The sequence below is a fragment of the Talpa europaea genome (assembly GCF_964194135.1).
Source record: "Talpa europaea genome assembly, chromosome: 8".
NCBI lineage: Eukaryota > Metazoa > Chordata > Mammalia > Eulipotyphla > Talpidae > Talpa > Talpa europaea.
Window position 1 is genome coordinate 81764515 of NC_140075.1, and position 17523 is coordinate 81782037.

The 17523-nt window shown below is 33.6% G+C and overlaps 1 protein-coding gene across 1 annotated transcript in view; it reads right to left on the reverse strand.

Moving 5' to 3' along the window:
• The window catches only part of MAP4K5 (mitogen-activated protein kinase kinase kinase kinase 5), a gene marked incomplete at both ends in the record, with an annotated part of 90873 nt that overhangs the window by 19462 nt on the left and 53888 nt on the right, over positions 1–17523 (reverse strand). Inside the window, 9 exons of the mRNA XM_084240033.1 lie at positions 77–137; positions 416–495; positions 2912–2996; positions 3776–3817; positions 3954–4051; positions 4950–5103; positions 8503–8545; positions 9632–9699; positions 10936–10994. Of these exons, the coding sequence (XP_084096159.1) occupies positions 77–137; positions 416–495; positions 2912–2996; positions 3776–3817; positions 3954–4051; positions 4950–5103; positions 8503–8545; positions 9632–9699; positions 10936–10994 (690 nt within the window). The remainder of the gene's footprint in view (positions 1–76; positions 138–415; positions 496–2911; positions 2997–3775; positions 3818–3953; positions 4052–4949; positions 5104–8502; positions 8546–9631; positions 9700–10935; positions 10995–17523) is intronic.

Here is a 17523-nt window from a genome sequence, read left to right on the forward strand (position 1 = left end):
CTAAAAATAATGTATATAAAAATTACATTTCTCTGCCTGTCTATGATTTTTCATCTTATTTTCATCATATACTTACCTGATAATGACATTAAAGTATTATTGATAACATAGAGCCAAGTACATTTCCGTGGAAACAGCTAAAGAAAAAAAAGATAATTAAAATTCTCCAATTTTATTCTTTTACCAATTAACCTCTAAATTCCAACAGTCTGAAGCAGTATAAAAATTATCATTAATTTTTATCATTAATTTTTATCATTAAATTACAAAAAGCTTTCATTATGAACATGTAAAAACTACAATCTTACCCTTTTATATAAATTATAAAAATGAACCCTATAAGTTAATTTAAAATTAAGGTATTTATTTTATTCAATTTACCCAAACTAAGTTCTTGGGTAAAACACCCAATTACCTGTTCCATTGTTGCCTCATGTAGCTCATTGAGATTCAAAGTATAAATACCATCTTCAGTTCCAAAAATAATGTATTGATCTAGAATAATTGAGATAAATCACGAGAATTTGCTATCATTTTTCTGAAACCATTCACAAAAATAATGGCTCTTTTTATTGGTATTATGATTTAAATAGTCATCCATCCATTCTAAGAAAAATTATTTTCTAAAATTCATGCCACTTTCTTTATCTTTCCCCAAGTGTTATTTTTAAGAGCAAATACGTTTACTCTGGCATTTATCTTACTATATAATCCTTCCTTTGAACATAATTTTCATATCTTAAATTTTTTTAATTTAAGCTATTTTTACAAAACATATCAAATAATCTTTGAACAAGGAAACTGAATTAAACAGAAATTATAATCCATAATACACCAGAAATAATAAGCACACTTAGTATCTAGATCTTGGTTTCTAAATACCATTTTCCATTAAAAAGAACCAGGACCTCTTGGAGAGACTGATTCCAATTCTGGTACATGGAAAGTATAAGATGAGCCTTGCAATTTTGCTGTGCAAGAAACTATGGGAATGCTCAAAAACTAAGGAGGATATATCAATCAGAAGCCTCCAATGCTTAAAAATTCTGGGAAAATGTAAGTGCTAAAGTAAATAATTAATAATAGGTCATACCCAACAATTCCACACCTAGGAATCTACCCACAGGGTACAAAAACATTAATTCAAAAAGATACCTGCACCCCAATATTTACTGCAGCACTATTTACAATAGGTAAGATATGGAAACAAACTAAATGCCGAAAAACAGATGACTGTATCAAGATGTGGAATATATACACAATGGAATACTATTCAGCAATCAAAAAAGATAAACTCATGTCACTTGCAGCAATGTAAATGGAAGCGATTATGCTTAGTGAAATAAGCCAGAAAGAAAAAGAAAAATATCGCATGGTTTCACTTACGGAGGAATACAGGGGAACCAAGAAAGGGATCAGGAAAAAAAATATTTATAATAAATTAAAAAACAAAATTAATAGGCAACTATTAATCAAAGACTAGGGTGACAGTGCATGGGTGAATTGGTGGTGGGAATTTTATGGTGACTACATCTGAAAGGAGAAAGCATGCATTGTACAAAAAGGAAGATAATGTAAAATATATATAAAATATATAATAAAAAATTTAAAAAATAATAGGTCATATTTCACTGAATAAAAAAAATTATAAATTCAAACTGATAATTATATAAATGAATAAATGGGAAAAAAGGGGAACTGTCAACAGATGTCAATGGTTGCCAATGGGTTGTCAATGGATGTTAAAATTAGGTGGTAAAAGTAAGATGAGCAAGAAGATACTTATATAGCCTCAATACATTTCTACACGAAATACTGATTATTAATTAGAAAGGGAAATATAGTAACTTGATAGTGGACAAAGCCAGTGACCACCACCTCAACCAGCTGGTAAGTGTTAACATCATTAGCATTTGAACAAACTGATTATTGTTCGTAACCTGACATTATGCACTGAGAAGAACACAATAGAATTGATATTGTCACATGAGGATTCATGAGACAAGATCCAAATTAACGGACATTCTACAAAATGAGTAGCCATAAAAGCATCAAGATCAAGAGAGCCAAAGAAAGGTTAAGGAACTGTTCCAGACTAAAGAAAAATAAATGTTAAGTAAATGCAACATGTGATTCTGAATAGAATGTTGGAATGGAGGAAAATGGAAGGGGGAGATGATTCAGGACATTACAGAGGAAATTAATAAAATTTATTTATTTATTTTTAAAAGATTTATTTATTTATACAAGCACTGGGGTATAGGTCAGAGGTGCAGGAGGGTGAGAGAATTCACCTGAGACAGAGCAAGGAGCAGAACAGGCAGAAGAACCGAAATACACTACTTAGGGGAGCAGCGGGCACAAAAGGAGAGGTCTGCTGCACCATGTGGGAATCTCCCTGGCTGGCTAGGAATCGAACCAGCACTGCAGAGGCTGCGGACAGCTTCACAGTGCTGCGCTCTACCCACTGCACCACCAAGGAGGCCTGAAATTAATAAAATTTAAATATGGAACTATGGATTACAAAATATTATACCAGTGATAAAGTTCCTGATCTTTATATTGTACTGTGGTTATATAAGAGAAGGCTCTTCTTTCTAAGAAATATAAACTGAAGTATAGGAGGGAGAGAGCATCTTTCCAACTCACTTTCAAGTGATTTAGGAAAAAGTACACATATAGATAAAGAATAGTTAAATAATGGGGAAAAATAGAAACAAAGAAGGTTCTATATATAGGAGTTTCTTAACTTACTGAGATTATTATCAGTTGTCCCAGTATTGTCTTTAGACTACCTATTTAGCTTATTGCAGGTACCTATGCTATTTATCTCTAAAGTCGTAAAGATTCTTTCTCACAATAAATATTTTATTGAAAATGTAGATTAAAAAATGTAGATCATAAATTTTACCTTTTGTTTCAGGATGTATCCAGGAAGTTGCACAATTAATTTTCAAAGGGCAGCCATCAAAAACTTTGGAAAAACATGCTCCCATCTTATAAGGAAAGAAATGTTGACTTGATTGATTATACATAGTTAGAAAACAGCCAAGGTTATTATTAAATGCTACACTTAGTTTTATTTACATATGTTTATGGTATCATCATAAAACAAAAATCCTATTTTGATACAGTTAAACTCCTTCTACCAAGAGAGGTTTATCCTTTGGTAATCTATTTTAGAGCAAGAACATTCAGTTTTTTAAAACATTTATACACATCAATGACACATTCTAAGGATTTTAAGTCACTGCATTTCTCTAGCAACAGATAATTTTATTGAGTAACATTATAGTGTTATAGTAACATTTTACTGAGTAACTATATACTCAATTATAGTTTAATTGAGTAACATTATAGACAAAAAATTATATATTAGACTCAAAGTAAAAGAGTACAATTTATAAATTCATGACTGGCTAATCATCCTAAAAGATATGAACTATCGAAGGGCCAGAGAACAAGTGTTGAGATAGCATCTATATTTCTTTTCTGTATATATAGTGCAATGTGAAAATGACTTTAGTAGTCAAAAGATATTAATCCACACAATAAGAGGACACAGTACTATTAATATTATCATTAAAATTAAATAGGCCTTTGTAGGTTAATGTGAGAATCCAAATGCCAGCATTTATAAAAAACAAAACTCCAAATTCTAAACAATATTCATTCAAAATAGAGTAAATGATACTTGTTAGCAAATGACCAATCTACTGATGTTTCTAAGGATGATAAAAATATAGCAAGTGGTTCACATAAAAAGATACCTTACCAGCACTTTTGGGGTGGGTGGAAGGCCATTAATGGCAGGTTTCTGTAGGAAAAAAAAAATTTAATACCATAAGATTTCTTAAGTCTCAAAGAAAACTCTTTACACATTTGGGATTATGCTCTTTACATGACAATTATAGTATTCATTACAATAGTCACCAAATGCCTGTTATACCTACAGGGAAATCTCGTTTGTCCTTTTTTCGTGGTAACTGTGGTGCCTGTGCCGATCCTTCTGTATTTTCACTAATTAGTTTTGAAATTCCATCACCATTTCCTAAAGAGAATCATGGTTAACAGCTGAATGATCATAGAAATAAGTATTTCTTGAAAAGTAATTTCCCCTTTACCCCAATCCTTGTTTTCTACTTGGGTGATCCTTTACTGGGAAATATTCTCTACAGTCAGATGAGATAATGCAATTTTGGTGCCTTTCTCTAGATTTTGTAGATAGAGCATTGCATCTTTAGTTGCACTTTTAATCCATGTAAATAACAAATGTGTTTCCATATGGTAAGTAAAATGAAATCTGATCTACTTATACTGATATTCAAGGCCTTGCATAATTGAAAATCAATCTACATTTTTAATCTTATCTTCCAGTATTTATCCTTCAAAGGCTTATAGTCCTTCATTAACTGTACTTCAACTTAATTTAGATTTTAATGCTTCAGTGCATTTGTTTATCCCTTCTTGTTCTACAAGACAACCTGCCAGAACCAGTTCCACCATACCCTTTAATAATTTGCAAGAGCCCATCCTTCCCTATCCTTACCTCCTTCAGAAATTTTTCATCTTCTATTACATACAGTTAATTACTACAGGGGATACTTATAGAAAGCTGTCTTGTTGAATGTTATCGGTACTTAGGTATAACTTCTGCCACAGACTCTGAACTTCTGGAGAGCAGGAACACCCATTCATCTTTCTAAATCTTATATTTAGTAAGGGATCTGATAAAGATTGAATTGCACTGAATCTATAGCCCCATCCCCATGGAATTTTAAAGAAATTTCACAAAGTTCTAACTAGCAATAAGACTGACTGAGGAAAAAAAGATATTTTTAAAAATAGGAATAAAATGGCCTTCTGTTCAATTTTCGATTTGATTTATTTACCCAGATCACAGTATCTAGTTGTATGCACTCCAGGACTGCTGATACTGCTAGCCACACCAATACAGGAAGCCTCTGCTACAGGAACACAACTTGGGCTACTCTGTCTTCTGAGAACTTGGGGAATTCTGTTGTCTGAATCAGGGCAACGTTTTATAGTCGATGATTTTTCTTCATCTGGAAGGCTGTCTTCAGGGTAACTGTTTATTCTTGGCTAGTGATAGTAAGACAAAAAAGTACTTCTATAAATTTGGATAAAAATCTGTAACATTCCACTACCAGCAGGCATCAATGAATTAAGGGGGTAGAGAATATGCATTTTTTTCCTTCTATCTAGTCTACTTCACTGGGCTAACACAGCAAAATAAGTAAGAGCTGAGTTACTAACACAAATATGGACTTGCCATGTGATGTTTTTATCAAACCTAACTCAAAACTGACAAAAATTTATAGCCAACAGAATTATGTAAACATCCACAAAATATTTAGTAACTAGAAACAAGCAAGAAAAATGACTTAATGAAGTATATCTCCATTGAAATGTCATATTGTAATAAGTCATGATTATTGATGAACTCTTTATCTCCCCTCTGTGTAGTAAAGTATTTTCTCATTAAATAATACCCAATTTTTGGGCCTCCCCGGTGGCGCAGCGGTTGAGCGCTGGGTTGCAAAGCTAACCACAGCCTCTGCGGCGCCAGTTCGATCCCTGGCTGCTCCCTCCAGGAGGGTCCCACATGGCGCGCAGACCTCTCCTGCCGCTCGCTGCTCCCCTCAGCAGTGTACTTCGGTCCTTCTGCCTGCTCTGCTCCCCGCTCTGGCTCTGGTGGATTCTCTCACCCTCCCGCGCTTCTGACTGTACCCAGTGCTGGTATAAATAAATAAACAAATAATAATAAAAAAAAATACCCAATTTTTGCCTTTCCTAATACCTACTTAAATACTATGTTTCTCATGAAATATTTAACATGTATTTTAAATCTTCATACTCTCTTTTTGAAGAAAATGGTATTTATCTGACCTCTTAACAAATTAAAACAAATCTTTTTAAAAAGAAAAAATTTACCTAGTAAAGGAACATATTTCTACATAATAAAGGCCATAGATATGCCAAACCCACAGCGAGCATTATACTCAATAGTGAGAAACTGAAAGCTTTTCCTCTAAGATGAGGTATACGACAGGGATGTCCTCTATTACCACTACTGTTCAACACAGTATGGGAGTCCTAGCTACGGCAATTTAGCAAAAGATAGATATAAAAGGAATTCAAATTGGAAAAGAAAAATTAAAACTATCACTATTTTTCAGATTCTCTCTCTCTCTTTCTCACACTACATGTATATATAGATATAGAAAACCCTAAAGACTTGACAAGAAAACTATTAGAGGCAATAAATCAGTAAAATGGCAACATATAAAAGTCTGTTGCATTCCTATATGCAAATAATGAACTAAAGGAGAAAGAAATCAAGAAAGCAATCACGTTACAATAGCATCAAAAAGTATTAAATACCTAGGAATAAACTAACAAAGTAGGTGAGAGACATATTTAGTGAAAATTATAAGACACTGTTAAACAGAAGACAGAAGGAAATGGACAGATTTTTTTTGTTCATAGATCAGAAGAATGAACATTGTTAAAACGCCCATCTTACCCAAAACAACATATAATTTAAGTCTAATCCTATTAGTGTTTCAGTGGAATTCGTTAAAGAAATAGAGCAAACATAACTAAAATTTATATGGAATCACTAAAGGCCCCAAACAGCTAAAGTAATCTTGACAAAAAAGAAGAGGAATGAAGGTATCACACTCCTAGACTTCAAACTACACTACAAAACATTCGTGATCAAAAACAGTATGGTATTGGACTAAAAACAGACACAGAGACCAATGGAATAGAATTGAGAATCAGAAATAAACTCACAGTTATATGCACAGTTAATCTATGACACAGGAGCCAACAGTATACCACGGAGAAAGGAGAGTTTTCAATAAATGGAGAAAATAAGGAGCAAACTGGACAGCTACATGCAGAAAAAAATCAAACTAGACCACTCCTCACACTATGCACAAAATATTAACTCAAAATGAGTGAAAGACTTGTATGTTAGCTTGGAAATCATAAAACACATAGTAGAAACAGGTAAAACACTCCACAATACTGGCTTCAGTGATGTTGTGGGGAACTTGACTCCAATGCCAAGGAAAACAAAGATGAAAATGAATGGGACTTCATAAAATTAAAAAGCTTCTGTATAGTAAAGGAAACTATCCTTAAAACAAAAAGACAAAAAATATTTGTGATATCTGCTAAGGGGTCAATATCCAAGATATACAAAGAAATACAACTCAATAAAAAGAAAACAAAGAACCCACTCAAAAAATAGCCAGAAGCGGGCCTCCCCAGTGGCGCAGCGGTTGAGCCCTGGGCTGCAAGGCTGCCCGCAGCCTCTGCAGCGCCGGTTCGATCCCCGGCCGTGGGGCAAGGGTCCCACATGGCGCACAGACCTTTCCTGCCGCCTGCTGCTCCCCTCAGCAGTGTATCATCGGTCTGTCTGTACTGTTTCCCACTCTGCTCTGGTGAATTTTCTCACCCTCCCGTGCTTCTGACTGTATCCAGTGCTTGTATTAAAAAACTAAATAAATAAATCTTTAAAAAAAAAAAATAGCCAGAAGAGCTAAATAGACATTTCTCCAAAGAAGACATATAGATGTTCAACAGGCACATGAAAAAATGTTCATCTACACTTATCATGAGAGAAATGTAAATGAACACCAAAATGAAATACTACTTCACTCCAAGTGACAGTCAATCATATAGAAAAACCCAGAAACAAACTACAAATGATGGTGAAGATGCGGAAAAAAAGGAACCTTGGTATACTGTTGGTAGGAATGTAGATTGGCCCACCCCCTTTGGAAACATGATAAAGATTTCTCAAAAGATTAAAAAATAGATTTACCATATGATTCAGCAATTCCACTTCCAGCCATCTACCCAAAGAATATAAAATCACTAATTTTAAGGGATGTATACACTCCTATGTTCTTTATAGCACTATCTATAGTAGCCAAATTACAGAAACAACCTAAATTGTAAGGTAACAACAGAAGAGTGGATTTAGGAGATGTGGTGTATATATTCAAGACAGAATACTGCTGAGCTATAAAAAAAGATGAAATCTTGCCTCTGTGAAAACATGATGAAACTAGAGGGAATTATGTTAAGTGAAATAATTCAGAAAGAGAAAGATAAATGTTGTATGATTTCACTCATATGTGCAATATAGAGACAAAAACCAAAGGAACTGACAAAGTTAAACCAAAACAAATCCTACAAATGACTACAGAAATGAAGCTACTAATGGGGGAGAAAGGGTGAAAGTGAGAACAAAGCAGGAAGGGGGTCAGTGGTTCAGGGTAAAGGACTATGGGTGCCTTGATGATGGGGTAGTGTGGTAACAGACATCTGAGGAGGTGTGGACCTATTCCCCTAAATCAAATACAGTGTTGTAAACCAATGTTAGTACAAGTAAAATTTTTTCCAAATGTAATTATTTTATTATTGAAACAAGGATTTATTGTTCAAAATCTTTAAGCAGCTCACCTTAGGAGGTAAGGGAGGTGGTATTGCACGTTTTGAGGTTGATCTAATACAATGAGAAAAATGAAATTTAGATGATAATAAATGGACATAACATAAAACAAAGATTTAAATGCGCATTAAAATGTATATATTCAGGAATGTAAAAGACAAAAATATCAGAATAGAAGCATTTTTTTTTTTAAACCTACTGGAAGACCTAAGAACTTATTCTATCAAATTGCAGTAGCATGACTATAATGTAAAGATCTTATAAGTGAATACAATGTCCTTTTTACTTTATGGTTATGCTTCTCTACATTTTATACGTAATAAAAACTAAATTATACTTAGCAGTAGAAATATCAAATTTTAAAGTTGGAACCCACAGTGAATCACAGATTCAAGTGGCTGTATCATCAAAACCTTTGCTATTCCAAGTATGATCCACAGATCAGCAACACAGGAATTATCTGGAAACTTTCATAAATGAATAAAATCTGCATTTAAACAAGGTCTTCAGGTTATCCATGTGGTCCTCCAGGCACATTAAAGTTTTAGAATCAATGATTTAGTCCACTGATTCCATATATTTATTAACAATCACTGCAATCAATTGGAATTTTTCTAGATTCTTAGGTTCCAGTCCCAAAGATTGTATTCTTTTTCGTGAATTGGCAAACTTTTCCTATAAAGGGCCTGACAGTATTGTTGACTATGTAACCCATTCAGTGGGCATGACTAACGCAACTCTTTTGCTGTAGTGTGAATGCAACCATAGATAACATATACACTAATGAATATGGTTGTATTCCAACAAATTTTCATTTATGGACATTGACATTTTAAACTTCACATAATTTTCACATATAACAAATTATTACTCTTCTTTTGATTTTTTCCCCAACCATTAAGAAATGTAAATACCATACTAGCTCATGTGCTATACAAAAAAATAGAGTAGATTAGATTTAGCACAGGCCACAGTTTGCCAATCCTAGGTTTAGAGTTAGAAGTTTTACACTGATAAATGCACAGTATAACATTGTTAAGGACGAAAATTAAAATTATTAGAATAAATCATTTCCCCCTTCTCAATACTGCTCTTATATAATCAAGTAAAATGTAGTCATTAAATTAGAAAACAACTTACTTGCCAGTATTTGCACCATCAACAAAAGGATTCCATTGTAATACAAAGTTTGGTTCTGATGACATTCCCTGTGAAAACAGAAAACAAAGTTTAAAATGTTAACATTATAGCACCTCATTTGATTCAAGAAACTATTCCATGTGATTATTGTTAATTATATTGGCTTTATGGGCCTCCCCGGTGGCGCAGCGGTTGAGCGCTGGGTTGCGAAGCTGCCCGCAGCCTCTGCAGCGCCGGTTCTATCCCCGGCTGCTCCCCAGCCACCGAAGGAGGGTCCCGCATGGCGCGCAGACCTCTCCCTGCCGCCCGCTGCTCCCCTCAGCAGTGTACTTCAGTCCTTCTGCCTGCTCTGCTCCCCGCTCTGGCTCTGGTGAATTCTCTCGCCCTCCCACACTTCTGACTGTACCCAGTGCTTGTATAAATAAAATAAAAAATAAAAATAAATCTTTAAAAAAAAATTATATTGGCTTTTACTTAACATTTTAATTTTCCAGTTAGAACTGTTGTCACTTGACATATTTGAGTCAATGACTCATTATCAGTAGACAAAATTAAAAAATTCCATAAGCATACTAAATATAGATTCAAATGTTGCAAGCCTTCTTCACTAATATGTTAGTACATTCCAAAACAAGAGACAAAAAATACTTTCATTTGCATCACAACTCTATAAGTATGGGTAATTATGTTATTAAATTCTCGTTAATTTATTGGTGCTATTTTTTTCTACTAGCATGGAAACTGAGGATTTATTACACAGCAGTATACAATAAGAAGAGCTCTATATCTAAATGTTAAGTATGAAGAGCTTCATTAACAGGAGACAATTACCCTATACTTTTACAAAAGCTTACAAATAAAATGATGCTAAGATGACTCTAGTTATGTTCTATTTATCACTTCTTAGGGTTATCTAAATAGCAATGTCAAAATAAGAGCAATGGTTAAGAAAAAATTACATAACAATAAAATACCTTTAAAAATTGCTAGATAATGTAAAGTTTACTATGAACTTAACAGAACTGATACGAAAAAAGATCATGAGTTTAAAGCTAAGCATAAATTCCATATATTTATTAACTTCAAGGAAATTCTTCAAAAGACTCAGAAGTGAAAAATGGTTAAAATGGTAACTATATTATATTCAAAACAAACCTACCTATAAGCTTTTTAAAACTTGAATGTGTGAAATACGGTATCAGAATTAATGCTTTAAAAGCGTATATTACTCTGTTCATGAAAGTACACTGATCTTTTTTCTCAAATTTTAAACTGTAAAATACCTTAAAAGTCACAATTCCTACCATTTCATCCCGTGCTTCGGTTTCTTTTCTCAGAGGAGGTTCAAATTGTAATTTGTCAACTGCAAAATACATAAATGATATTTATAAACTTTAAAGAGTTATCTTGGAAATGTAATGAGAATCATACATACTGTGGTGAAGAGGGAAGGGAAAGAGAAGTGAAGAAAGAAAAAAAGATAAAATCTCTTATTTATTTTTCTTCCAATAATATCCCTTTATTATGCTTACCAAAAGAAAGTAACAATTTGGTACTTTCCTAACATCTCTACATAATTCTTGGACGGAGTCAGGAAATTAAACAAAAAAATATTAAAAGTAAATGACTAAGAAAACACTTTAAAAGATTTTATCTATTGAGGTTGAAGACTATGTTTTGAGCTAATTTAGGCTATAACCTTATGGCATAGATGAGCCAAAAAAGAACAAATATTTGTCAAATTAAATGATATTCAGAACTACCATATCATGTTTTGCTGAATATGTTTTTATTTAGATAGACTGATTTCTAATTTCAAATATTCGGAGTAACTTCTTTTATATGAAATGTTCTAAAGGAGAACAGGATGGTTTAATATCTAGTCATAAAGTACATAAAATTTTGAAATTCAAAAATCTAATGTGACTAAAAGACCTGAAAAAATCTCATTTTAAAATACTCTCATTTGCATCATTAGAGATGCAAGATTCTGAAATACAATCTTGGCAAGGAAGTAGTCTTTTAAAATACTAAAAAAGTATCCAGTTGTTCTTACCCCTAAAACATTTATAAAGTAAGCAAGATTTATAAATTAATACAAAGTAAGTACATAATTTATTACATTAAACAAAAATATTAAGTTATAAAATTTTCAATGAGTGGAAAGCATTCCACAAAATAATCTAAATGAAAAATAATCTAAAATAAAATTCTCGTTCATTAATGACTTATCTTTTAACATAACTCTAAAAAATCTTAATTCAAGAACCACTACTATGATTCCTGAAGAACCACTTCACACATTTGAAACAAAAACTAGTTAAAATTGGTTTTTATGGTCACAAAATAAAAATAATGACAATCAGACCCAGAGATGAATTTTAAAAGGTACAAATATAGAAAATAAAGAAGTTACCATTTTAAATAATAAGAATTATATATATTTAGCTCATTTTAGGACTTAAATTCCTAGAGAAAATTAGTATCATAAATCTGATTAAAGATATAGCAAAATATCAACTTCATCCCAAAATACTATTATCATGATTGAAAATGAGAGATTTTTATCAATAATACCATAAACATTTAAGATATTTTAACATGTAAGGTAAGTACTTCTTTAAAAAAATGCTTATGACTAGTCTGAAATTACTGTATCATGACTTATAGCACAGAATTCTAGAGTCTCCAATATTGTTCTATATGGTAGACTGGACCTCAAACTGTTTGGTTTCATTTTAAAGAAATCCGGGCAGTCGTCTATATATCCCCATTTATTCCAAAGATGATGCAGGTTCTAGTTGCAATGAAATAATGAAAGGACTTACCCTTTTGCTATAAATGACTATATATATGCAACACAAGAGTGTGTGTGTGTGTATGTGTGTGTGTGTGTGTACAAATGATAAGAAGTATTATTTTGCAGCAATGGGTAAGGGTACCGCAGGGTCATAACCCTTGAGGTTTGGAATATAAATGGTGGTAAGATCCATATTTATCCCAGCTTTCTGTCTAATAGTGTTTTCCAAACCAGGACTCAAGAAAGGGGAGCCCAAGGAGAGAGTAACAGTCTCACTGAGTGCAGAAATAAAGGCTGGAATTCGGGGCTATGTAGACAGTGAGAATTTTATAGGCAGAGTACCAAAAATGAGAAATGTGGATAAAAAAGGAGGTCCAGAAATATATGAAGAGGTTTTCTTGAAAGTCTTCTGTTGAATACTAAGATGCTAATGAATAAAGCAAGATTATGTAAGGTATGTCAGATTATTGACAACAGAATGTTTTGATCTATATGCATATTCTTCTGATGAAACAATACCAGGAAAACTAGATCTGAGTTTTAACTAGAGAAAAACCTTGCTAATAAAAGTACTCAGTAAAACCTAACACAAACCTTGAAAGCATCAAATTGACTTATTAACTCTTCAAATATATTTCAAAATAAAGAGGACAAAATCTAGATACTCAGTGTTACATAAGAACATCCAATATACAATAAAAAAAACTAGGTAAGAAGGAGAAAAATAGAAAACATAACCAGTTGAAAAAAATTAAATAGAAATACTGAGATGAACCTGATACTGAAATTAGAACACAAGGACTTTTAAAAAAGCTATTATAAATATTTTTAAGGTTTTATGAGAAAAGACAAACATAGTAAGTGAGCAGATGAAAAGTCACAGTATGGGAGTAGATATGTATATATAAAAAATATCTATATATAAAAGAAAGTCTAGGCACTAAAAATACAGTAGCAGAAAATAAAATTCTCAGATGGGCTTAAAGAGCAGACTGAACACTACAGAAGAAAAGATCTGTGACCGTGAGTCAAGGCAACAAACACTATTGCTAAATTACAAGGAACACAAAAACCTTATATGTGTATATGCGGGAAGGGTGAACAGAGCCTCAGTGACTTGTGAAACAACTAGTGGTCTAATGTGTAACTGGAATCCAGAAGGAAAAAGAAAACCTGGGTCAGAAAATCTAAATAAACAATGATGCCAAATTGTATGAAAAAAATCATCTTATAAGAAGCTAAAATAGAACAAAGAGAAAGAAAAAAGCATCTAGGCACATAAGTTAATTGCTGAAACACAAAACAAAACAAAAAAGACCCACAAAAGTTTGCATAATGCAGTATCCATTAAGGATCCAAGTGACGTACTTCAAAAACTTCTATTTTGTGTGCTTGTCTCTCTCTCTCTTTTCAATTCTAGTTGATGTCATAGGTTGGGTTGCAACTGACTACTTAAAAAAAATATTGATGTAGAAGAACATACAGATATATTACTTCAGATAAAATTTCATCAAGTTTTTCTGTCAACAAAGGTTTTTGCTTTGGTTATAAATTAAATGTCTATTTCTAAGAAAATACCTCAACTTTAACAAATAATTGCTTAAGTTTGTATTTCCTACCTTGGAAATTTTATTAGTTCTCTCATTATATAAACATATTCTCTTCTCTACAATTGCAGGATTTGAAGACAATATATATTACTCAAAGTCTCCATTGCCCTTATCCTCCTCAATCCTCAGTAAGACAAAAAGGACATGGAATTTTCAAAGTTAATTTGGGTAAAATTTCAGAAATCCTTAGGATTTTTCACTAAAGTGCTTTTTTGTTTGTTTTGGTCTGAATAACAGTGAGGTCAACTCACTCAGGAGCACATTAACTTTCTCCTGATGAATCAAAAACTGAGCATCCCCACATCTGGGAATACTGCTCCCAAATCCAATCTCTACAATACTACAAGCTAGTAAGAGTTGAGACTTAAATAGTACATACAGTTTTATATTCAAACATGTCCAAGAAGTGTTTCCTCTGAAATGACCTTTTCTCAATATTTAAAACTTGAGAAATGCCTTTTGGAAAACTGTTCTCTAGCCTCAATAAATAGAATTTTGCCAGGTATTCTATCACAAGTGGCAAACAGGACGTTGATCCTTGTATTTATGCCTCTCAATTAAAAAGTCACTGGCCAATCTTAAATCAATGAAAGACTGTAGCAGGACATCTTAAAATGGAGAGGATAAAGAACTATCAGAAGTAAAAGACTGCAGAAAGAAGAGTTATAGCTGTTTGACCAAGCTAACAATAGCATGAAACAGAACATTTGTCTAAGATCCATGAAACAAGATGACTGGATATAATGACTGTCATATGTTAGTGTACACACTATAGTTGTTCATTTTCTTAGCTACATTTATTTCCCTCTTTACCAGTTGAAGATTTTGGATTGTTTACAAACACATTAACTTTTCAGTGTGATGCCTGTAGAATATCTATTTGTTTAAAATAAATTTTTATTGTGACAACATGGGTTTATGATATTACGTAAGTTTCAGGTATGCAGCATTGTAAGTCAACATCTGTAAAAACTACATCATGAGCACCACCAAAGTGTACCTTATATCCAGCATCATATATACATGACTACCTTTATGCCTTTCACCTGTCCTCCAAGCTCCTGCCCCTCAGATAACCACCAGAATGTTTTCTGTATCTGTTTCTGTTTTTATTTTGTTTATTCATTTGCTTTGTTTCTTTATATTTTATATATGAGAGAAGTCATATGGTATTTTTTTTCTGTCAGTTATTTCACTGAACATAATACCCTCTCGGTGCATCCATGCTGTTAAAATGGATACTATCAAAACACAAAAAATGTGTTAGAGAGGATATGGAGAAAAGTGAAATCCTGCACATTCTTGATGGGAATGTAAAATGGAGAGTCACTATGGAAACTTGTGTGAAGGTTTCTCAAACAATTAAAAATCATTTATCTTAAGAACATGAATATACTAATACAAAGAGAGAAATACAGCTGTATCTTCACCGCACTATTATTTACAATAGCCAAGATATGGAAACAAGGTTAAATGTCCAATGATGGATGAACTGATAATCATTATTCTTAATATTGCTCTTTGCAGCTTTAGTCCTTACCTGGCTAAATTTATTTTGAGTCAGCTAAAATCATAAAATTATTGGGGATGTACTCACTTTCATTGTGGATATCACTTAACTTTTGGTGCCAATTCCTTATAATCAGTTGGTTACCTAAGTAACTGAATTCAATCATTAAGTGATTTTTCAGATGACAAGTTAAAAAAATAAGTAAGACTGTGTCAGACTGAGAAAGTAATCTGCCTTGTCCTTCATCACACTGAGAGAACAAACTTCAAATGCAAAGTCAGCAAGAGCAATATTTCTCCCAAGGAGGTGCTACATATATAAAGAATCACATGATGACCTGCCTCCCTCTGCATTTCTAACTCATTTTCTACTGATAAACATTATTCTCTAAAATCCTGTATGCTTAGAAACTTTGCTGTATTAAATCATAGGCATTAGAATGAAAAACTCTATTCTTGCCTGGAAGATCTAAGTGACTGATACAGAAAAGCAGCATCAATTTCCAACCCACATACTTGAAATAAAGGGTTTCTGAATACAACATTCTAGGATTCCAAGAAAACAGGTCTCTGTATACTCTTACAGTATACACTTGATGTTCACCTTTCATACATATTCCTACTTTGCTTTGAGTTGTCACTTCAGTTTCACTAAACCCTACTTTTTCTAAAACCCTTTAATTATTCTTTTTATTTGTTTAATGAGATGTTTCATATTTCCTCTGCTATGTGTTCTCCCTCAAAGCAAGGAGTCAATAAACCTATTTTTTTGGACTATATATTTGTCCCTGGTGGTCACAGAATAGGCCATATTCATAATAATTATTTATGCCCACTAAACATACATGCTAGGAATCCTTATGATGGTCTTAGTAGCCAAAAACTAGAACCAAATCAAGTGCCCATCAACAAAACAATGGCTGTAATTGTAGCATAATCATACAAAGAAATATTGGGTTGTCAGAAGAAGTCATGATGTATTTTTTCTGTTTTTCAAGAAAAAAAAAATGTGTCATGACTTTTTTGATAACCCAATAGTACATTATAACGAAAACACTGAACTATTGCTACACTAACATGTATAACTTTCACAGAAATAATGCTGAGCAAAAGAAACCAGGCAAAAAGGAAGTATACTGTGTGATCCCATTTATCTGAAGTTCAAGAACCAGTAAAAACCAAACATGGTGGGCCTCCCCGGTGGCGCAGCGGTTGAGCGCTGGGTTGCGAAGCTGCCCGCAGCCTCTGCAGCACCGGTTCGATTCCCGGCTGCTCCCCGGCCACCGGAGGAGGGTCCCACATGGCGCGCAGACCTCTCCTGCCGCCCGCTGCTCCCCTCAGCAGTGTACTTCGGTCCTTCTGCCTGCTCTGCTCCCCGCTCTGGCTCTGGTGAATTCTCTCACCCTCCCGCGCTTCTGACTGTACCCAGTGCATGTATAAAACAAAACAAACGAACAAACAAACAAATAAATAAATAAAACATGCCTCTATAAAAAGAAAAAAAATTAAAAAAAAAAAAAAACAAACAAACATGGTGGGCCTCCCCAGTGGCGCAGCGGTTGAGCACTGGGTTGCGAAGCTGCCCGCGGCCTCCGCAGCGCCAGTTCGATCCCTGGCTGCTTCCCGGCCACCGGAGGAGGGTCCCACATGGCGCGCAGACCTCTCCTGCCGCCTGCTGCTCCCCTCAGCAGTGTACTTCGGTCCTTCTGCCTGCTCTGCTCCCTACTCTGGCTCTGGTGAATTCTCTCACCCTCCCGCGTTTCTGACTGTACCCAGTGCATGTATAAACAAAAAAACAAACAAACAAATAAAAATAAATAAATAAAACATGCCTCTATAAAAAAAAATTAAAAAAAAAAAAAAACCAAACAAACATGGTGACAGTTTAGAACATCGATTAGACTAGGCAGTAGAAATGCAAGAGGACATAGAAAGATAGAAGTGATGGCACTTGAAGCCTTCAAAAATTCTGT